The following is a 22,159-nucleotide window of genomic DNA, read 5'->3' on the forward strand; positions in this document are numbered from 1 at the left end:
CATGCCCTTGTCTTGTCAACTCAGGGCGTTCTGAACTCTGCCTTCACCCGGCCGCTAGCACCCTTCCTTGTGACAACTCCTAGAAGTAGACTCGGCTGAGAAATTATCGGTGGCCTGAGATTCCGCCCCCCCCCCCCAGCAACCTTTTGCAGAGGAGTTTGCCTTTGAACCTCATCTGTATCTGATCCTAGGTAGAGGATTCGACCACCGTGCCATCTTAGCTCTTAAGAATCTTGGCTTGTCTTGAACCCAAGGCGGCTGCCGGTTCCAGCAGCTGGCACGACATACACTAAAAAGAGCTGAAATCCGTCCCTGGAATATATTTAATTGTTCAAACAGAAGCGTAGAGACTCTTTGTCATAAAATGGCCTGCAAGCAACCGTTCAGCTTTCTCTTCATCCCCCAGATTCACAAACCCATAACTCTTTCCTCTCCCAGACCCGGATTCTAGTCACCCATGGGGTGAGCAATCTGCCCCAGATGGATACAATCATCGTGATGACCCAGGGCAAAATATCTGAGATGGGCTCGTACCAAGAGCTGCTCAAGCAGGACGGCGCCTTTGCGGAGTTCCTGCGTACGTACGCCAGCGCCGAGCAAAACATGGACAGCCACGGTAAGCGGCCGACGCTCTTAAGGGCAGGTGCAAGTAAACACATAACGTGCGCGAGGGTGCGTGCATGCACACTTGAGAAGCGAGCAGATCTTTTGGCTGAGTGAGGTGGGAAAACGCAGAAAGCTTAAGAGGAAGGTGGAAAGAATTACTGTAGGATGCTGACAGGCATCTGAATGGAGGTGGAACTTAAGAGACTACCCACCCCTCTCTAACGTGGTTATAAGACCGTCTTGTTTCGCCCTCATTGGGAAACTTTGATCAGTTTCCAGGTGGCAAGGAAGAGTCGTCCTCCGGGCTCATTTTAATTGCAGGCATGGCATTCTTCAACCTGAGAAAGCCGGGAGAGGAGGGCCCTGTCCCGTTTAGTAATGTCCTCACAAGCTGTCCAGTCCCTTCGGTCACCTGGCTTTTACGCCGGCTGCCGCTTCGGTGGTGCCCAAGGCAGGATCTGCTGAGTAGGATTTACTCATCATTCCGCGCGCTAAGCGCTGTGGGACAGCTTTGGTGTTGTGTTAGAAGAGAGTTTCATACACACAGTTTGATTTAGGTAGTGGTGGCTTACTGATTCACCCGTACCTGCCACGACTTCAGCCTGGCCTGATGAGATGGAAATGACTGGGATTTGTTTGGGTTGTATTTTCCCCTTCCACCCCAATGGTGTTGTGGGTTTTTGCAAGGGAAGGCCAGCTCCCGCTAGTTCTGATGGGTCTTTCCCAGGTCACAGTAGAATTCCAGAGGCTTAATTTCCTGACCTCGGTCTCGGTGGTCGCTCTCTTTCTCTCCTCGCTGCTATAAATCACAAGCCTCGGAGCAAGGAGGGGAGAGGGGTTGCCCCATCTCTGCTCCATCCACCCTTTCGTTTTTCAAATTACTTTTTCTTCTGACTGACACTTAATGATATCCACACGCACCCCACTCCTTTTGGCTGCCCTAACTGTCTCCTTTCCATCACGAACCTACAGATGCCAGGTCAGACGAAGAGGAAGGTTAGTGGCTTCCCTCTGCCTGTCGCTCGATGTCGTTTAACTATTCTGAACCAGCTTCTGAGATGTAGGCAAAGCATGCTTTGGCAGATCTAGTTCCCGCGGCTGACCGTTGCTTCTTATCCGAAGTGATGGCTTTTCCTTTGTTAACTGCTGATTTGCCCAAATAGAAACAACAGCCACCATTACTGTCATCGGCGTTGTTAGCCAGGATTCAACGTACCTACGTCAGGTGCATGCAAGGGCTTTGGATGACTGCCTCCCAGTCTTCTGAGGTCTATCACAGGTCCTCGGTCTGCTTCAGGAAGCTTCTTTATGAAGTGTTTTCCTTGCAAGAAAAGGGAGCAGCTCTTTGAGTAGCTGGAGTCCCGAAAGATCTGAGCTGCCAGCTGAGTCTGTACACATGCATGCTGCGTAGGTGCTGCTGCGTAGGGCGGTGCAGACGAACACGCGCCAAGGAAGCCTTGACGTTTGAGGAGACCTCTGATGAGCAAAGATGTGGGGCTGTTGAGAGGTCCTCCTGCACCAGCCGCACTGAAATGGACCCGCCCTACAAAGCAAAGCAAAAGAGGCTGCTTGTATACAGCCCCATCATGCTTAAAGCACTCCTTGGCCAGCTCAGACATTTAATTGTGCAGGCTAGCTACACGTTGCACCCCGAGCAAGTTGGGTTCTCATTTGACTGACCTCAGAAGGTGGGAAGGCTGAGTCAACCGCGAGCCAGCGACCTGGGATTGAACCCCGGGTCACAAGTAGAGTCTTCACGGCTGTACTGTTGTTTAACCCCTGCACCATGCAGGTCCTGCAGGATCGCTCCCCCACAAGTCCTAAAATTTGCCCGTGTGGTTTTAATGAAGCACTTTGCATTCCCCCTGCCCCAAAAAAAACAGAACCAGGGAGGAGGGGAGAGTTGGCCGTCTTCCCAAGCTTTCAAAGACTCTTCTCCCGGGGGACAGGTCAGGAAGAATACCGCTTAAGAGCGGACGTAGCCTGTGGCTGGCTTTGATCCCCTTGTTTTGGCTTGAGTAATATTTGGAAGTTTGTGTATGCCTGCGGCGCTCTCTGCATGCCGAAAGGGAAAGGCAACAGTTCTCAGTGTTCTCCTTCGGAACATTTCCTGCGACAGAATTCAGGCCCGAGAGAGAGAGAGAGACGGGGTGGTCCCCTTTGGCTTCCTGGCTTGCTTGTGGCGAATGCACTTGGTTTTCTTGGGAAATAAAAACTCAGCCGCGAACTTCGTACATGGGCCGGCAGGAGTGTTTCAGGGGGGGGGGGAATGCCTTCACCCCAGGAACTGGTCCCCTCCCCCTGGGAATGGATTTTTCCTTACAAACATGGACCCTTCTGCGAGTGATCCATCTAGTTCAGCTTCCCCCAGCGGTCATCCCACAGCTTCTGGGAAAACCGAGGACTCAGCCGTTCCAGTTACCGACCCTTTCTCGTTCTTCACCTTTTAGCAAGCGTCCCTGGTGGTAGACTGCTTCTAGCTAAGGAGGCTCCTTCAAGTCATCCCGGGGAACAGCCACCCGGAAATTCCCTTCTCCTTTTTTGAAACGTGTTTAGCTGACGCAAAAACTCTTTTATGGACTTGCCCAGGTCGTGCCCGAGACAGGAAACGTTCCTTTAATTTTTTGCCTACTGTTCCAAAAAAAACCCTTGAGGAGCTAGCTGAGGGAGTCTGGGTATTTTTCTTCCCCCCCCCCCAAAAGGAAATTTCCAAGGTTATAGGCTACAGACATATCCTTGTGAGCAATTTTTATTTCATGTTGAAGAGAAGGTCTTGCATTTATTCCATATCATAATATAGAGAGAGGCTTTCCCTGCTCGCTTCACCAGCATGTCGGAGCAAAGGTTTTCCAGTGTGTGCCTGATGGACTAGCTATGTTTATGGCCATATAAACAACATGCCACAAGAATAAACCAGCCGCATAGTTTTGTTTGGGTGCAGGTTTAATTTGGGCATAGAATTTGGGGGGGGGGCGTTGAAATGGAAATCTGGTGTGAACCTTTTTCACGCGAGTGCTCATTCAGCACAGGGGTCTCTTCTTTCATAGATACCAACAGTCCAGTCACGAAAGAAGAAAAACACGTGGAAAACGGGGTTCTTGCGAATGAATCCTCAGGGAAACCAGTGATCAGGTATGCACGGCGTGTGTGTGTGTTCCTCGGATGTGTTTCTTTCTCTTCTTTGGCCGGTGGCCTTTGGAAGCTGTTCCTGGCCATCTGGAAACAAGGTTCGCAACCCCTTTGTTCCCAGGATCCGGTCTGTTCTCTGGACAGCGAGCCCAGGGGGAGAAACGTGGGTCGCTCCCACACACGGGGCGCCTCTCCCATTTTTTTTGTCCCTTGGTGAAGGCTGGGCGGTCATCCTCTGGCAGGACGGGATGTGCTTTCAGCCGGGACATGTTGCACCAAGGGGAAGGAGCAGCGTTTAAACACGGCACACTTCTGTCCTCCCATCTTTGAGTCAAAGGGCAAGCTTCGGTTGGAAAGTTGCTTTTTAAGAAACAGTTCCTTCCTTTTCCTTGTTAGACCGTGTGGGAAATTTTGCATTGCTGTTACTTGTCGGCAGGTTAGTGAGTTGCTAACTGTGCCGTTGGCCGCCTTCCCTTTTGGACTTCAATTCCCAGGCATCTCCTTGGCAGCTGGGAGGATTCTGGGAATTAAAGCAAAGAAGAAGCCATGTTTCTCTGTCTTGGATGAGAGGCATCCTTGGGTCTTTGCGACCTGGGTTAACTCCGCGGGAATTTCTGTGAAAAGTTCCAAATGCAGTCAGGCCCAGAGGAGGGGCCCCTGCAGGGCATTGTCAAGGTGAAAAGAGACATCGGTTTGAAAGCGCGCAAGGCGCCGGGGGTCTGACAGCGTCCTTTCCTTTTTGTAATGTAGACAGCTCAGCAATTCGTCCACCTACAGCAGCGAGACCGGAAAGTCTGTGCAGCAGAACAGCACGGCGGAGCTTCAGAAGGTGCCAGCAGAGAAAAGTGCCTGGAAATTGACAGAAGCCGATACGGCCAAGACCGGGAAGGTGAGAGGGGAGCCCCGGTCTTTTCCCAGAAATGTGATGCATTTGGGGTTTCCAGAAATGGAGGAACCTGATACTTCCAGCCTCTGGTTCCGTCTGGCCCAGCCCCGTGTGGGTTGAGGAGCAGTAGGTTGTGTTTCTTTGCGGGGCACGGGGGGGCTGTCTAGGGCGCTGGGAATCTTCCCAGTCCTACCTCAGAGATGCAGGGGTTCACCAGAGGGAGGCATTCTACCGCTTTCCTCCAGAAAGAAAAGAAATCACTTCCCTGAAACTAAAAGCCTACTCTTTTAACTGGGACAGGTTTTTGATTTTTATTTGACGCCTTCTGTCCTGTCTCTCCCGCCTGTCAAAACCGGGACTCGGAGGAACCCGTCAGAAGGCAAAGCGCAAAAGCGCAGCCGTTTTTGCCAGATGAATATCATGCTAAGCCACATCTAAATTGAAAACGGCCTTTGCAAAAATGGTTCGTTAAAAACCCTTACGAGAGGGGCCCGATTCGGGAGGTGTTTGAGCCCTCTGCGTGGTTTCTTTAAAAGACCTTTGCAAGTGTTGCGCCGTCAGCTTTCAGAGCCCTGGAAGGTCTGGAGCAGAGAGAGAGAGAGAGAGAGAGAGAGAACTGGTCCCCGGCCAAGTTTCCGCGGCCAGGCCACGGGGCTTTAATCCCCCATGTGCCAAGGGCATGTGTGTGTGTTTGTCTTTCCCCGTGGGGAGATCTGTGACCCCAGCTGCTGGTGCCGCCGTTGTGCCCGAGAGGCAGTTCTCCAGCAGCCGAACGCTGGCCTCAAATTACAGCTCAAGTTTTTGTTCTTCCAAGGTAGCCAGTCCCTCTCGGTGGCCTGAGCGTGTGGCCCATCAAAGAGCAGAGCGCGCCTTTCTGCTCCTCGGCGGCACCTCTTAGGCCCTGGAGGCTAAAAATAACTAGGGATGGCCACCCGATTTGCCAGTACGGAATACATACTGACTTGAAAGCCAAGTGAAAATTCATGCCAGTAGCTCCCAATTCCCAGCTGAATTTCTAGTCCACGGTTCAGGTCATGCAGCCAGCCTGTCACCAGCAATTCAGTCAGGGGCTGGTTAATTAGCAGCTAATCACAGCTGTAGGATTTCCCCATGGGCCCTTGTGCTGGTGTAAATGCTCAGCTAGCTGGATTCTGGCCCATGGTGTGTATCATTTCAAGCCCCTTGGAGAGGAAGATGAACCACCCCCTTTCTTATTTTATTTATCATATTGGAACCCTGTCTTTCTCCTTAAAAAAAAAGGACCCAAGGCAATTTGCACTGTTAAAAGACAGTATCTGAAGCTAAAAGCCACAAGGATGCAAATGCTAAAGAGGATTAAACGGACACCAAAATGGCAAACAAAAGCCGCACTAAAAGCACATTCAAGGCAGTGAAGCGTCACCACCCACTTGAAAAACCCTGCTCAGGCAACCTGTCTGGAGAGGGTGGTCTTCGCCCGCGTGCTCGGAAAGCAGAAGGACAGAGAGGGACTTTGGGGGGGGGGGGAGTGCCATGACGGGCTTTGGGGATAAGCTGGGAAGGGCAGGTTCAGACGTGGGGAGCAGCGGCACCCACCCGGCTTGCTTTCCCGCCCTTTCAGGTGAAGCCCACCGTCTACTGGGAATACATGAAGGCCATCGGGCTCTTCGTCGCGTTCCTGAGCATCTTCCTCTTCATCTGCACCCACGTGGCCTCTTTGTCTTCCAACTACTGGCTGAGCTTGTGGACGGACGACCCCGTCGTCAACGGGACCCAGAGAAACACGGACCTCCGCCTGACGGTCTATGGGGCCCTGGGGCTCTCCCAAGGTTTGTGAGCCGCCTCTGTTCTTGACGTGCGCCCTTTCGCCCCGTTGCCCTGGTCAACGGGGTGGCCTCGTCGGGTTGCTCTCCCTTGGCCGTCCTTTCTGGGCAGTGTCTCCTTAATCCTTAGATAAAGGGGATAGCATTGGATGATGTGGTGGTGGTGAGCATTGTAAGCGGTGGACGCCAGGATCGCTACACCCTTGTGGGTTTGTTTCTTGTTTTCAGCCAAGATCCATTTTGGCTGTGCGCTTCAGTTTTGACCATTTTCTCTCTGTGCGGTGTGTTTTGAGAAACAGGTTTCTAGTCCTCGTGGTGGAATCTCGGAAGCTGCCTGGATCTGACCCGCGGAGTGTGTTGCTCGCTGCTTCTCTTAAAATGAGTGATGGAGAATCAGGAAGCCTGGGCACTTCTTTATGATATGTTTTATTCTGCCTCCTCTCTCAGGGGACCCAGAATAAACGTGGCTCACAAACAGTGTACATGGCTCTGCCCTTCTCTCCGTCCCAGTTTACCTTCCCAGCAGACTTGCAAGGTCAGGGAATCCTGAGAGAAGACGACCTACTTAGTCAGTGTCAGGGGGAAGGCGGGAGGATTGGTGGCAAAGGCTTTTCCTCTTTCCATCTCCGTGGTCGTCTTCTCCCGAGCTCGGCATCCAGGCCCCGTTTCCAGGGCTTTCCCACCCCACTGCGTTTCCAAGCCCTGTTTCTTGAGATTCCGCCCTCGAGAATGCCTTTGCCCCAGAGCGGCACCCTCTTGAGTCCACACCGGTTGGACAGGCGCCTGTGTGGGCAACTCAGCTGCCTCAAATAGCCTGGGGTGGGAGTCCCCCCCCGGCCTTGGCAGTGGCACCCGTTGTGTTACGAAGGACACGACGCCAGCAGCGATACCGGATTCCTTCTGGCAGCCTCCCAGCTTTTCCCGAGAGCAGCCGAGGACTAGCTGCCCCCCTGCCCGCCCCCCCAGTGAGAAAGGGGGCAGCTTAGGTCACCGTTCCAGACCCACAGGCCTGAAGAAAGGTTTGGTGCAGGGCTGTCATCAAGGAGGTCCTTCGGCCCTTGTGCCTTCTTGCCAGGGCGATCCTGCTGGTCCGTTTCTTCCGCCCACGGACAGCGGAAATGGGGAGAGGAGGTTCAGGTTTTTTGTCCCGCCTGTCTCTTTTGAAGGCATCAGCGTCTTCGGCTACTCCATGGCCCTGTCGATGGGAGGGATCTTCGCCTCTCGCTGGCTTCACCTGGACCTGCTGTACAACGTCCTCCGCTGCCCGATGAGCTTTTTCGAACGGACGCCCAGTGGGAACTTGGTGAACCGCTTCTCCAAAGAAATGGACACCATTGACTCCACCATCCCCCAGATCATCAAGATGTTCATGGGCTCCCTGTTCAACGTCATCGGGTCCTGCATCATCATCCTCTTGGCCACTCCGGTCGCTGCTGTGGTGATCCCACCTCTGGGGTTCGTGTACTTCTTTGTGCAGGTAAGAGGGCTGCCCCTCCACCCCACCCTCTCTGGCTTCTCGCCCCTTCCTTCCTTAGCCCTTTCAGCTCCTCTTGAGGAGGCCCCTACGCGAACCTCCAAACTGCTCCTTCCTGCGAGCCGTCTCCTTTGACCCTCTCTTTCTGGGCGTTATTTCACACATTCTGCAGCCAATGTGACAGGTGCCCATTTTAACAAAAGCTGCAGAAGGGCTTCCGTTTTGCTGCTCAGATTTTGGAGGTTGAAAGCCATGCTCTTAGGAGAGGGGACGTGGTCGTTTTTTTCCATGTTGGGTTTCACGAACGTCTGGGTTAAAAGTTAAGTGTCGGAAAAGGGGGCAGGAAGAGGCTGGAGAAGGGAGGGCCGCCCCCAGGTTTCTGCCCGCCCCGGCGCCATTTCGTGGAGCAGCCTTTTTGCCCAGGGGCTTGTCGGCTCCGTTCCTCCCCCCCCCGTCCTCCTTCCCCTCTGACCTCGTCTCCCACTGGCCTTTCTGCAGCGCTTCTACGTGGCCACCTCCCGCCAGCTGAAGCGCCTGGAGTCGGTCAGCCGCTCCCCCATCTATTCCCACTTCAACGAGACGCTCCTGGGCGTCACCGTCATCCGAGCCTTCGGAGAGCAGGAGCGCTTCATCCGGCAGAGCGACCTGAAGGTGGACGAGAACCAAAAAGCCTATTTCCCGAGCATCGTGACCAACAGGTAGGCGGGCAGTGCGCAGGAAGGGAGTTCCCCTTACGGAAAGACCTGCCTTTCTCCTGGGATCCTCTCCCGGCGCCCATTGCAAGCGGACCGGCCTTTCGAGGGCGGCTTTGCCTGACTGGTCCTGTCCAGGTTGGCTCCCGTTTGCTTTATGGTAGCTTCGAAGGTGATGTTCCTTTGTTGCTAAGACTTGTTCATCATCCAGCCAGTTTTTCTGTATGGCTTTGTGGCGCTGTGTCTGCCCAGAGCTTCATTGTCCTTTTTTTTCTCTCTCTCTCTCTTTCTCTCTCTTTTCCTCCCACCCGCGACTTGGCAGATGGCTTGCAATCCGGCTGGAGTACGTCGGGAACTTCATTGTCCTCTTCGCTGCTCTGTTTGCAGTCATCGCTCGGCACAGCCTCAGCCCGGGGCTGGTGGGCCTCTCCGTTTCATACGCACTACAGGTAGCTGAGAAAACCGGTGTGGTTGATTATGGACATTTCGGATTGCTTTGCGGTTTCGGTTCCTGGCTGCAGAGCCACAGGCTGGGAGTTTGATTCCCGCCCGGTGCTGGTGCTTCTTGCAAATTAGAGCCAGCCTGTGTTGTTTGTCGGGCAAAAGCTGTGCGGTCCCAGGGCATTCCTCAGAAGAAGAGAAGAGGCAACCAATTCTGGCTATTCTCTACCTAGAAAACCCAGTCAGAATGGACTGGGCAGCCCGTGGTTATTATTCTGGAGCGAAAGCAAAGGACTGTGAGAGCTCCCGAAGGCTGCAGATGTTCCTTTTCAACAGGGGGCACAAACTCAAATGAGTATCCAGATAGGATCCTTGTCTTAGGAGGGAGATGTCTCTCCGCTTGAGGAGGAAACGTGGCTTTCCACATCATGAGATGTGTCAAGATCTCATGATCTCATTCCGTGAGGCCATCAAATATATATATATAAAAGTAGAATATATATATATAAAAGTAGAAAGTTAATGCATTTCCTAAGGAGAGAATTTATGGCAGTGGTTATGTTTTAGGCAGGATTCAGAGAAAATGCATTTCTAGGAAAAAAATGATTGGAAAGAACAGAAGGCTGGCTCTTGTCCTATTGGCCTAATTCAGTGCCAAATCTGAGAGGAATTCTTGCTTCATATCTTTGAAGTCTGGATGTCAGCATTCAGACACGCAATCCTACACCAGCTGTCCTGACTTGCTATAACAGTGAAACAGTTCCATTTGCTTTGGGGTTTTGTTTTTTCCCCACCCTTTGAGTGTATAAATGAGCTCTTATCGGGGAAACTTGAGTTGTTTCAAAAACCTCTGTTTCCCCCACCTCTCCTTCTAAGTGGGGGTATACCTGGTCAGAATCCAGGCTGGGAGTTGTTTATAGAAAGCTGTGACTTCCCATTGCACACGTTTTCAGCTTGTATTTAATATGCTGTCTCTTATATACCCCAAATGGTTTCTGAACCTAGCCTGGGCCTTCTGTTTTCCCTTCTGCAGATCACTACTTACTTAAATTGGTTGGTCCGGATGTCGTCCGAGATGGAAACAAACATCGTAGCCGTGGAAAGAGTGAAGGAGTACTCTGAAAAAGAAAAAGAGGTGAGGTTTTGAAGACCGGTGGTCCTGTCCCTGGGATCCAGAGATTCTCCCACTTCGGTCTGCCAGGCCTTGCTTTTCCTGGTTTGGAGCAAGCCGGAGCTGTGAGGAGGAGAGGTTGCTTTAAAGGACCCCGTGCCTCGTGGAAATGATTGTCGTAGGAGAACAACCATCCGTTGCCTTAAAAAAACTGGGCCTTACAAGTACCTTAAATTTAGTGGAGTGGGCTAGGGGGTTAACAGTGGAATGCCAGCTGTCCAGCCACAAGTTATTCAACCCCCAGCTCTGAGCAAGGCAAAGTCGGGTTCTTTCTGTGACCTGAAAGCAATGGCAGGGGGTGGGGGGGCGTGTGTGAAGATGGCAGGCTTCCCTGGGGGGGGGGGGTCTGGAACCTAAGCTTCCTGATGGTCTCCTGTGGCGCTTTGCGTTTAAGGACCACGAGTGCCCTCCAGTGGCCAAACCGTTCGTTTCCGTGTTATGTTTGCCATGCCGGGGAGTCCTACCAGCAGACTTTGGAGGAGAGAATGTGGCTGGGCCATGTTATGCACCCTCTCTGCTACCCGTGGGGGCCGCTAGCCCTGCAGCCCAGGGAATTCTGCCCAGGGTTAACTTTCCAGACCCCTGAGAGAGAGAGAGAGTAGGGCATGCTCTTGGCTTTAACATGCAATGTTACCTTCTCTCCCCACTTTATGGGGTACGTTAGAAGGCCGGGAGGACGGGCTGCTCTCTGCTGGAGGGGTTGGTCCTGGAAAGCCAGGGCAAACCATACTGGTAGAGGCAGACTCTCGAAACAGCAGCTCCCCAGCCTTTCATTTCAGCATGGTATCCAAAAAAAAAAATCCTTCATGGGGGGGGAGAGAAGACTTAAGGGCTCTTCTGCAGGTTGTTTGGTGTGACCCCAAAGGGCAGGGACTTCCTCCAGCGAGGCTGACGGTTCGGTGTCTCCTCCAGGCAGAATGGACCCTCAAGCCGGCCACCCCACTGCCGAGCAACTGGCCGCACGAAGGCAAGGTGGAGTTCCGAGGCTACAGCCTTCGCTACAGAGACGACATGGACCTGGTGCTGAAGAACATCAACGTCACCCTCAACGGAGGAGAAAAAGTGAGCCCCGGAGCCCCTGCTCCCTCTCGGGGGGGGGTCTTGGGTTCAGTGGCAGATCCTCCCCCCAAAAAGGCAGAACGGCAAGCTGGGAGGAGGTCTCTTGGGGTCAAGGAGGCAGAGAAGGGCCTGGGAGGGAAACGGAGGTGGCGGAGAAGTGGGACACCGAGCAGAGAAAGGCAGGAGAAAGGGGTGGGGGTTGGGGGGACTTGGATCGCTTTTGGGGGGGTGTTTCCTGATGCAAAGTTACCACCTGTGTCCCAAGAAGGCCGTAAACCAGCTTTTCCTCCTTCTGAAGAGGAACCTGGTCATTTCTCTCTGGGGTGGGGGCGAGGGGGGGAGGATTCGCCCTTCAGGAACAGCCGATGGCCTCCTGTGCCCATAGCTCTTGGTCCAGCCCCTTCCAACCTATTGCCCTTTCCTCATGGTTTCTTTTACCCCCTCCCTCCCTCCCCTGCCCGGATCCTTCTCCTCAGGTGGGCATCGTGGGGAGAACCGGAGCCGGGAAGTCGTCCCTCACCCTCGGCTTGTTCCGGATCAACGAGGCGGCCGAAGGGGAGATCCTCATCGATGGGGTCAACATTGCGAAGATCGGGCTCCATGACCTCCGCTTCAAGGTCACGATTATCCCCCAGGCAAGTGGAGGTGCTCACTGACACCCTGGGTAGGGCCCACGTAGCATCTGGGGGGGTGGGGGGGTGGGGGGGTGGAAACGAGGCGACCCCTACCGGCCCAGGCCAGCCCTTTCGGAGCTTCTCCATCAGGGGCTTAGGGAGTCGGAGTCGTCTGGAGCTTGTGCTAAAGGAACGGGCCCGCTTTGAGGACAACTAAAGAATCCTTGTTTCTTTCCTGGGGGGGGGACAGTTTCGCCTGCCTTTGGTCCATGACCCCCAGAGATCTCCTTTGGGCCCCTCAGTGGACCACGCTGGGTGTCCCCTGTTCCTGGGTGTCTTCCCCAACCGTCAGACAAAGCCAAGGGCCTCCCCCGTCACCGTGTTGCAGGGTTAATTTTTAGGCTACCAAACAGGAAGAAATACTTCCTCGGAGCCCTGCAGACCCAAGCCCGGTTTTAACCGGACAAAGATCATCCTCAGGGAATTGGTTCTCCACAGACAAGTTGGGAGAGGAAGCGGGAGATGCGAAGCTTGCCCGCGCCTATCCCTCGTAGGTGGCGGTCACCCTGAAAGTCTGTGTTGCTCGTGCGGGAGAACCTTTGCCCGCCTGGCTCCAGGCGGCAGGCCTTGGATGGCAATTCCCCTGGGACCCCTTTTGATCAGATTCTGTTGCCCAGGCAGGATCCCGTCCTGTTCTCTGGCTCCCTGCGGATGAATTTGGATCCGTTCAACCAGTACTCGGACGACGATGTCTGGACGTCTTTGGAACTGGCTCACTTGAAAAGCTTCGTGTCAACCCTCCCCGATAAGCTCAACCACGAGTGTTCGGAGGGCGGGGAAAACCTCAGGTAGGGGTAGATTTTGGATACCTTTAGGTTATTTTTTTTTAAAAAAATCTGTTACCATCTGATAGCTTGTTTGAATCCTTTAAAAATACATTTTGTGTGTTTGTGTCTGTGTGTGGGAGTGTAGATCACACTTCTTCCCCCTCTTCCCCTGCAAAAGGGAAGTGGCCAGTGCTGTCCTGTAGAGTTGAAACCCCCACCAGAAAAAAAAGAGAGAGAGAGATTTGGGGTAATTCCATTTTAAGAGTTCCTCTTTTGTTCCCAGCATTGGGCAACGGCAGCTCTTGTGCCTCGCCCGAGCTTTGCTTCGGAAGACCAAGATCCTCGTCCTGGACGAAGCCACGGCAGCCGTGGACCTTAAAACGGACGACCTCATCCAGGCCACGATCCGGACTCAGTTTGACGACTGCACGGTCCTGACGATAGCCCACCGTTTGAACACAATCATGGACTACACACGGTGAGCATGGCTGGCCTGATTAGTCCGGGTGGGTCTGTTTCCCTCAGATAACAGGTGGAAAGTGCCTGCACGCCTGTTGCCGCCTGGGGACCTGGGGACCAAGGGTGGGGCTGCCCGGCTAGGCCAGCGCGGGGACCGGGCAGAAGGCTGGACCTGATAACGCTTCAGCCCGATCCGGCGTGGCTGTTGTGCCCTTATGGACCAGAATGACGGACGAGCTGTTGGCTGCCCCTCGCCCCCTCCCCCTCACTTCTGTCTTGTTTAATTACAGGGTGATTGTTCTCGATAAAGGCGAAATTGTGGAGAGCGGATCGCCTGCTGACCTCATTCAGAAGAAGGGCCTCTTCTATAGTATGGCCAAGGACTCTGGCTTGGTGTGATGTTGCAGGTCCCCTCGTTTTTTGGGGGGTGGGGTGTAAAGCCCAGAAGAGGACAGGTGAACCATCGTTCCCTGGCGGAGGTGTGCATCCATCCAAAGACCTTTGCCACGATACGGAAGCCAAATAATTTTCCTTAAGAAGCTTGACGGTGTGACTTGATGAAGAAACACAACCTCCTTCCTTTCCACACAGAGACACACACACCCCACCCCTCCCTCCCTCCCTTGTCAGTTTCGGGATTTTTGTGTGTGTGTGTTTTTCAGCTCAGGTCCTGTGCTTTTAGCTTTTACCTTGGGCTCCAACGGGTCGGCCAGCGACAGGACCAAATGTATTTTGAGTCTGCCTGTATGTAGAGAAAGGAAGAAGTGGCGGCTTCTTTTGCAAGGTCCCTTCCCACTGGAAAAAAAAATGCAGCCCCTTCTGGGGGGGCTGAACCCTTGGGACAATGGCTGGAGACGAGGGATAGAGTGGGAGGCTTCCGCGGGAGGAGCTGAAAGAGGGGAGCGCTGGGCTTGAAAGATTCGAAGCGGAGTTTGGCGAACCCTTTTGGATGGAACTTGCTTGCCTCGGCAATGGAGGAAAGATGGAACAGGGTTTGATGTCCGGATTTGGTGTATTTGGCCCAAAGGAGAGCACATGTCTTTCAGCGGGTGGCCGGCGGCTTTTAATCGGCCTGTCCAGTAGCTTTATTTTTTTGTGCCCGTGGCTTTAAAAAAGAACCAACCCCAGAGGTGGCTGGTACCAGCCCTAAGCTAAACGCTGCTATCCTTCCAAAAAGCCAAACTCTTATTTTTGCTTGGTTGTTTCTACTTCCCAACATCTTCCCTTCCAGCCTCCCTGTTCTCCCCCCCCCCCCACAATGGACACAACGACTACAGAAACAATGTGCTCCTCCTGTTTTCCATCACCTCATTTTGTTGGGAAAAAATATATGCGGTATCAGTGGCTCAGACTGCACACCCCAGGAGCCCGGAACTTTGGACTTTTTAAACACCTTGCCGAGGTGTTTGAAAAACAGGAACAACAATCCTTAGGCCTGTGTCTTTTCTTAGAATAAAAGCTATTTATTTAATTTTTTATTATTATTTTGTAAATCCCGTTCTCTGAAGTTACACAGACTGACATTTACTTTGCTATTTTTGTAATGGCTCCTGGAGCAAGCTTTCAGTAAAGCTTCTTCTGTTTGTTTAGAGACTCATCGTTCCAGGTTATTTGCATACCAACGGGAGATGTCAATAAAGATATGGAGTATTCCCCTTATTCACAATGCAGGAACACAAGCCGCATTGAACTGGACCTTTCTCAACACGACAGTCTCCTAGAATGCAACCACCACCAGCCCCCATCACTCTAGCCACACTGGCCAGAACAATGGGACCTGTAGTCTCTTAGCCTTTTAGGAGACTACCATGTTGGTTAAGGCTGTTTTGAACTGCTGATTCTTTGAATATTGTGTTCTGTCACGTGTGCTTAAGAATACAAGCTGTACTAGAATGAGTATGGGACGAAATAATCCCCAAAACGGTAGATACACTTCTTAGGAATCCTGTTGAAAAATAATAATAGCAATAAGAATAATAGTGATAATTAGGGATAGGAGTTTTGGATTTGTTGGACTACAGATGGCATCATAATTCTCTAATTTGGGAGTTCTACCTGTCAGGCAGCCACCTCAGTGTGGCTCACCTGAGGAAAAGGTCTCTACTCTGAAGCTGAGCTAGGCCTAGCTCTGTCTTAAGCTTCCTGTTCCTGCCCCAGTGCTCCCTGGGAGCTTGCTTTCAGAACAGGAAGCTAGGAGGAGCTAGGCCTAGCTCAGTTCCAAAGCTGAGGTCAGCCACATTTTAAGATGTCTTGTCTGTCAAGCAGAACTCCCAGAGATGATGAAACCTGTTGTGTTTCCAACCTGAACAGTGAACCTCTCTGGTCACCCGTGTTGAGAACCACCCAGTGACCCACACGATCCGAGAAAACACAGAATTGGAAAGAGAGACGAGTTCAGCCTTTCATGCTCGCTTGAGGAAATGAAGTCCAAGAAAGAAAGTATTGTGACGTAGGTGCCTCGACTTCTTTTTTAAAAACTGCCCCACATGGACTCACGGCAAAGGTCAGCGTCCTTGCCGTGGAAATTGCAGCACACAAGCGAGAAGATGGGTGACTCATCTTTTCCACTTGGTGGCTGGCGTGGCTGGTTTCCTCGTTTCAGAACAAGGGCTGCCCCGAAGCTTCCTGCCAAGCACAAGAAAGCAAACCTGGAACTCATCCAAGTAGGATCTTGCCACATCAGATCACAGGGTACAAATGGGGGGGGGGGAGAGAACCGCCGACCGAGGGGCCCCCTCCAGACCTCCAGAAGCCCTATTTAGTGGGGCACGCACTCTTCGTTCCTGGGACTCACCACCGTTTTCAGCTGGTGTGGTTTCCTTCCCTGTTCAGGACGGCCCAAATCCTCTTTCTCGGTGGCAGAAGGAAGAGCCCGAGAATCAAATGGGCCGGGATTTTCAGCCTTTTCTGTTTGCCATTTACCCCTGGAATAGGACTCTTTGAGAACTGAAGCCTTAGGGTTTGGAAAATATGCTTCCCCCCCACACACACACTGGGGCCAACTTGTTACTTCCTCCAAACTGTTCCTAGGGGCCATCAGAGCACCCACCCCCTTTTCCTCCGTGCCTCGGTCTGACCACCCCTCTCTTAGCTCAACAGCCATCACGTCGTGTCTCAGGAGATTTTTAAAGGACCTACCGGTGACTTTTCCATCCATTTCAGACCCCCTTAAGGAGCCCTCTCTCCCGGGCAGCTTGCCGGAGTTATTGCTGCAGTTTTTGTACACTTGCTCCTGCAATTATTTTTATTTTTACACTCTGGCAGCTCATAAACGCTCTGGAAACGCACTGCTCGTTCAGGCTCCAGCTGGTCAGATCGCACACCTCCTTCAGAAGACGCTGCTGGGGCATCAGGAATAATAATGCTGCCTTTCGTTTGCTCCTAAATAACCAGAGCAAATGATACCCAAAGTTGAACGCAGGGGCTTTTGGCCAGAAGCAGCGGGAGTGATCCTTCCTGCACTCCCAATGCGAATCGCCTGCCGAAAACCATATCCCGAAGAAGCAGCCAGAAGAGGACGCGGGATCACCTGTTCCTCACCACCCCAATTTCTACAGGCTCCAGCCCAATTGTGGATGATGGTGGGAATAGTCATGAGCTCAAATTATCCCCCCCCAAAAAAAGCACGTTGTCATCTGCATCCCTCCTCCAAAAAGGAAGTTCTCCAAGCAAGACTGGCCCACATTAGATCCTTGCTGAGACTTGAAAAGCAGGTTTTGTGTTGGGTTTTTTCTCTCTGTGTGTGTTCAAAATTTGTCTTGTAAAACATCAGGCTGTTTGGCCTCCCCAGCGAGCCTCCATTCCCCTGGCTGGTGGGAAAAGCGAAGGGTGGACAGGACGGGCCCGTCACCCTCAAAAATCCTACCATTGAGAGCTTTACCCCAAGGCTTTAGGCACCGGCAGCGACAAGAGTCCACGCTCGAGAGCTTGACACAGCCTGAAACTGAAACTGCAGACGGAGCGCAAACCACACAAAGCACGTCCCCTTTGGAAACCAGAAACCAGCATTAGCAGTCAGCTTCATTTTTTGCCCCCCTTACAAGATGGACCCGTTTATTTATGGAACAAAATCATCCTCAGGCTCAAATGCAACTGAACAAGCATTTCGGGGGGGGGGGGGGGTTGGGGATGGGGAACCGGGTGGCCTGAAACGCAGAAACAGCTGCAAAGCGCCAGCTTCCAAGCCTTCCTCATCCCAACGGCTGGCCCGCAGCCCCCCAAACGCCACCGAGGGTCTTCTGCAAACTCAGGAGCGCCGCCTCGCTCAATTCAAATGCCCCCTCCCCAAAACACGGCCGTCTCCTTCCCTCCTGGAGTGTGCTTTCAGCTCAGGATGGAAGCTGGGGGAGCACCACAGCACCCCGGATCGGAGACCAAAGGGAAGAAAACACGGAGGCCGCCATTGTTTAGGCTTCGCCTGAGACCCTTGGGCAGAGGGTGTGTGTGTCCCAAACTGATGCCTGCAAGAACCTTCTCGGCTGCCCTGCAGCTGGTGACAAGCAAGGCCCATTCGTTAATCCAACAAGAAAGCTAGTCTATAATAATAATAATAATAATAATAATAATAATAATAATAATAATAATAATAATAATAATTAATAATAATTAATAATAATTAATAATAATTAATAATAATTAATAATAATTAATAATAATAAAAAAGCAGGGAGGGGGGAAGTCACAGTGTCACCTCGGCGTGAATTGTTCCCTCGGAGTGCAAACTATGGACCCGACCCAACCCTTTGGGTGCCAAGCGACACCTGGTCGCGTCCCAGCCCCGCCAGCCACCTGAGGCAACGCTTCGAACCCTCGGCCCGGTTTTCCCCGCTAGGATCTGGATGGAAGCAAGAGCGAGAAGTTCTCTTTCGGAGGCCTGGGCTGCCCAATTCTGTCGGCTGTCAGCGAAGCTCAGAGGTGCCTGGTTTTGTGACACCACCTTTTTTGGGGGGGTGGGATGGAAAGCACACTAGAAGCAGGAAGGGAAGGTTTTTTTGGGGGGGGGGACGGAACCTGGATTTGGGCAAGGCTTTTGGTACTAGAAGAGGCCACGGGAAAATGAAATCTCTCCTGCCTGCATGAAAGGCCTCACCCGGTAGGTAGAAAGCGAAGCTTTGGAAATGACAAGACTGCCTCTGAGCGTGCAAAAAAAGTGGAGACGGAGTGTGACGGACAGGTCAGTAACCACTCCTGTCCATCACAATGGAACCCTGATTCAGGAGCCAATAGTTGTACAGAAAAGGCGAGACTAAGGAAATATAAGAAGAATGGAAGGCAGTTAAAGATCAGTTAGAGAGGATTTCAGTTAGGTAGCAGTTAGGGATGAGTTAGGGATGAGAGTTAGAGTTAAGGACTTCAGTTTGAGAGAAGCAGTTTAGGCAGTTAGGACCAGTCTTGTGTTAGAGAAGAGTAATAGAGAGATAGGGAATAAGAAAAGAAATGAATAAATACTTGGATTAACATGATTCTACATAAGCAAATATAAATGTTAGCAAAGCACAGTTGATTGAGTAAATGAAATAAGACCATCCATGATTTACTTGACATGATTTACTTATGAACACTTAAATAAATAATTAAATGAATAACATTGATTTAAGAGTCATTTTTGATGTAGTGAGGAGTGACTCCTCTGGTGGCAGTGGAGGCATCCCTATCCATCATGCCGGCACGCTGGCTCAAAGTTGCTTGTAGGAGCCGAGGAGAAAGGGATGAGGCAGGAGCATAACCAGTTCCTGCAAGAGAAAAAGAGGGTGGCTTCAGGATGATGGCCGAACCCTGTCGGTGGAGGTCGGGAAGGGACGTTCCAGCCACATCTCACCCCTTTAGGAGAAGCTCCCTCCCTCCCTCGTGGCTGGGAAGGACACGGCCAGCCGGTGGGCAGAAACTCCGGATCCAGGAAAGGGTCAACTTGGCACAGAGGGAGCGCGTCCCGTCCTGGCCTCCTGTTCCCAAGATCTCCAGTTCCGATTTTAAGAGAAAACTAGTCTCGGGTGGCAAATGAGTGCCCGTGGAAAGTTTCCATCGTGGGATGGCAAAAAGCTAGGATTTGGGGGTCATCCCCCTCAAAAGAAAGGAATGTTCCCGGGCTGTAAGGAAAGTTGGAAAGCAGGCAAGCCTGCCAGAACCCGGGAAACATCCTTTTCCAAGCAGGAGACTTGACACAGCCTGAAACTGAAACTGCAGACGGAGCTCAAACCACAAAGCACGTCCCCTTCGGAAACCAGCGTTAGCAGTCAGCTTCATTTCCCTTCCCCCCCCCTTACAAGATGAGCTAATAATCTCAGAACGGAGACCTTATGGATGATCGGGTCCAGACCCTGTCCAGGAGGCCCAGGGGTGGAATCGAACTCCCAACCTCTCTGGCTCTGTGGACAGATGCCTGAACCCCTGAGCTATCCAGCAGTGCTTCATAAGGGGCGGGGGGGGGGGGAATGAGTCTCCAGGCGCAGCCCTGTTGCTGAAGCTAAGCAGGTTCCGGGGTGGTTTAGATGTGGAGGGGTTCAAATCCCCGTAGGCCAATGAAACTCATTGTGGGGTGACACTGATCATTCAAAACTCTACTTGGGTCATTGCAAGTCAGAAATAACAGCACAGCACAGAAAACATGGGTCCTAAGAAGACAGTACGTGCTTCCCCCCATCATAACAGCTTTGTCAGAAACCCCTCCAACACCAGAGAAAGCCTAAAGCTCCCTTCTGTCTGTCTCAGGTCTCACGCCATGTTTTTCTTTTGAACAGGACACCCCCCCCCCCAAATGAATGCTTCAACCCCTGCAGGCACCTTCCACTGAGCCCTTTTTAAAAAATCCCTTCCGAGCATGCAAAACCAAAAAGACAAACGCGGAAAATTTCTGCAAACGTTTCTACTCCAACCTACAAAGGCCTGCAGGCTACAAAAACCGAGGCTTGGGTGGCCAGAACCTCGAGGTAGAGACAAGAGGGAACACACAGGGAGTAAGAGCTGAGCAGCCGTGGGATAGGTTACTCCAAAAATGGCACACTGCCTTCGTGGAAGCTTTTAAAAACGGCTCGAAAAGGGTCACTGGGTAGCCCAGTTTTGCTTGTGTATTCTGACTAGATGATCTTTAAGCTCCCTTCCATCTCTGGAAGTCTCTGGCCCTCGTAAATATATCCAGCTTCAGCAGGTCTCAAAAGAGCGAGAGAGAGAGCACCTTGTTCTCAAAGTGTCCGAGAATCTAGATTATTATCATAGGACAAGCACATTGCTTTTCTTTCCGTTCTTTGCTTCTGATTTCTTTAAAGCAAGCAAAGAAACAAAGAGTTTTGTTTTATTTTAGCTGGAAGCCAGACGAGGTTTGAAAAAGGAGAAAAAGAACCAGCCGCGCTCCTAAACAATTCCGTCCAGCGTGGTGTGGATAAGGCAAGCGATGTCCTAAGGAAGCTCTCCAGGACTTCTCTCTCAAGGGGCTCGGCAACTCCGACTGGCCTTGAGGCTCTCTCTCTTTCTCTCTGATCTACCAGGACGGTCCGTCCAGATGGCCTTAAGGTCTCAATCTGTCCAGAAGGGGGAAAAAGCGATGTCTCGGGTAACTGGGACCCATGTTCAGGGCTTAAAACCCCTGCTTTGTGCACCCATGTTTGCTGGTTTGGTTCCCAGCGCCTCCCACGAAAGGCGTTTGTATTTTCACGCCACGGGAGAGGCAGCGCCTGTCAAAACAAGCCACGCCGGGCTCCTTTTTAGCCCAGGGCAGTTTCATGGAAGTCTCTCTGCTCCTTTACAGCTCTCCATGACACAACCGTGCTGCAATTAAGGTACACCTTAATTGCATTAAGTCACACCTATATGCAAGACTCATTTGGGCTTTGGGGAAGATCCTGACCTTAAGACTGCATAGCCAGGAGATCTCCTGCCATCACAAACACAAGAGTGATGGAGGCCGGCTTTGATCTATGTGACCTGGCCTGGCCTGGGTTTGAGTTCTCAAAGCAGCAAAGTTGCTCAGCCCGAGACATTCTCTTGAAGTGGAAACAGGCTTCTGAAAGATAGTTTTGTTTTCGCTGGTACCATGACAGGCAAGGACCTCATGAATCTAGAAGTCGTAAGGGCTCCCTTCTGATGCTTCTCATGGCCAGCACCTCCAAAAAGACAGGCAGGGGCTCATTTAAAACAGAGAGAGGGAAAGAGAGAGAGAGAGAGAAAATGAGTGGGTGTTTTGTAGAGTGAATGGCTCTTAATAGCTTATTCAGACCCAAACCACCCTCAAGATACTTTGCAGCGCCACAGAGATAGCTGGCAACAATGATTCTGGGGGGGGGAAAAAAACATTTCTCCCCTTGCTACCACAATTGTTGCTCAGCTCAGAGGAAATGGGGACACAGGGAAAGGGGGAGGGATGTAGCCAGAGGGTCTGCTAAACAGAGAGTCACAGAGCTTTGACCCTCCAAGCCACGGTTCCATTACACCACCGAGCAGAGGGAAAGCAAGAGCACGTTCCTTGTGCAACTCATTCCCGGTGCAATTTAGCTCTCAGCGTGGGCGGTTGCATACGTTTGGTGCCATGTAGTTTAAGTCCCCTGACCAAATCAGGGCGGGGGGGGGGGAGGAGAGATTTATAAGCACCACGACACACCCATCGTGAGCACCTCCTGCTGTCTACCGTCACCAGTTGGATCACATACTTAGGTCTGATGACTTCTACCGAGGAGCTGGGATCGAAGTCCTCAACCCACTGTTCCGCCTTGCAACGCGTGAGCTTCCCTTACTGGCAATGGCTGCAGCCACGTACCCGAGAAGGGGAAGTCCTACCGAAGCCTGGATTTCTCGTGCTGGGGCCAAACTTTGCAAAGTCACCAATCAAGGATATGACGCGTGCATTAAATGAGGAAGGAAGGAAGGGGGTGGCGAGGGAGCTCTTAACAAGAATTCTCCAAGATGCAAGAGGGCATTGGGGTACAAAAAAAAAACCCAAAATAAACGCGTCTTCATGCCAAACCGAGTTGCAAAAGGAGCCGGAAGGCAATGAAACACCTGGAACAACT

At 52.0% G+C, this 22,159-nt stretch overlaps 1 protein-coding gene and 1 long non-coding RNA gene across 3 annotated transcripts in view; one reads left to right on the top strand and one right to left on the bottom strand.

Moving 5' to 3' along the window:
- The window catches only part of LOC110087057 (ATP binding cassette subfamily C member 1 (ABCC1 blood group)), a 43,329-nt gene extending 28,576 nt beyond the window's left edge, over positions 1–14,753 (top strand). Inside the window, exons 19-31 of one of the 2 annotated variants that reach the window (XR_013539128.1) lie at positions 439–616; positions 3,654–3,738; positions 4,486–4,624; positions 6,222–6,429; positions 7,590–7,900; positions 8,396–8,595; positions 8,912–9,038; positions 10,064–10,165; positions 11,114–11,263; positions 11,737–11,899; positions 12,556–12,722; positions 12,985–13,179; positions 13,451–14,631. Coding sequence is in view for 1 of the 2 variants with exons in the window: in XM_072982813.2 (XP_072838914.2) it covers positions 439–616; positions 3,654–3,738; positions 4,486–4,624; positions 6,222–6,429; positions 7,590–7,900; positions 8,396–8,595; positions 8,912–9,038; positions 10,064–10,165; positions 11,114–11,263; positions 11,737–11,895; positions 12,556–12,722; positions 12,985–13,179; positions 13,451–13,559 (2,130 nt within the window). In the remaining variant the exon portion in view is untranslated. Of the gene's footprint in view, positions 1–438; positions 617–3,653; positions 3,739–4,485; positions 4,625–6,221; positions 6,430–7,589; positions 7,901–8,395; positions 8,596–8,911; positions 9,039–10,063; positions 10,166–11,113; positions 11,264–11,736; positions 11,900–12,555; positions 12,723–12,984; positions 13,180–13,450 lie in introns of both variants that reach the window. The other variant, XM_072982813.2, reaches the window with a different exon arrangement.
- A 3,939-nt stretch (positions 14,754–18,692) lies between these two features.
- Positions 18,693–22,159, bottom strand: LOC140702582 (uncharacterized). Its single transcript, XR_012081785.2, has 2 exons — positions 21,001–22,159; positions 18,693–18,892 (listed from the first exon to the last, which is right to left on the bottom strand). It is a non-coding gene; the product is annotated as an uncharacterized LOC140702582 (long non-coding RNA).

Source organism: Pogona vitticeps, chromosome 13, assembly GCF_051106095.1.
Source record: "Pogona vitticeps strain Pit_001003342236 chromosome 13, PviZW2.1, whole genome shotgun sequence".
In the NCBI taxonomy this organism is placed as follows: Eukaryota; Metazoa; Chordata; class Lepidosauria; order Squamata; family Agamidae; genus Pogona; species Pogona vitticeps.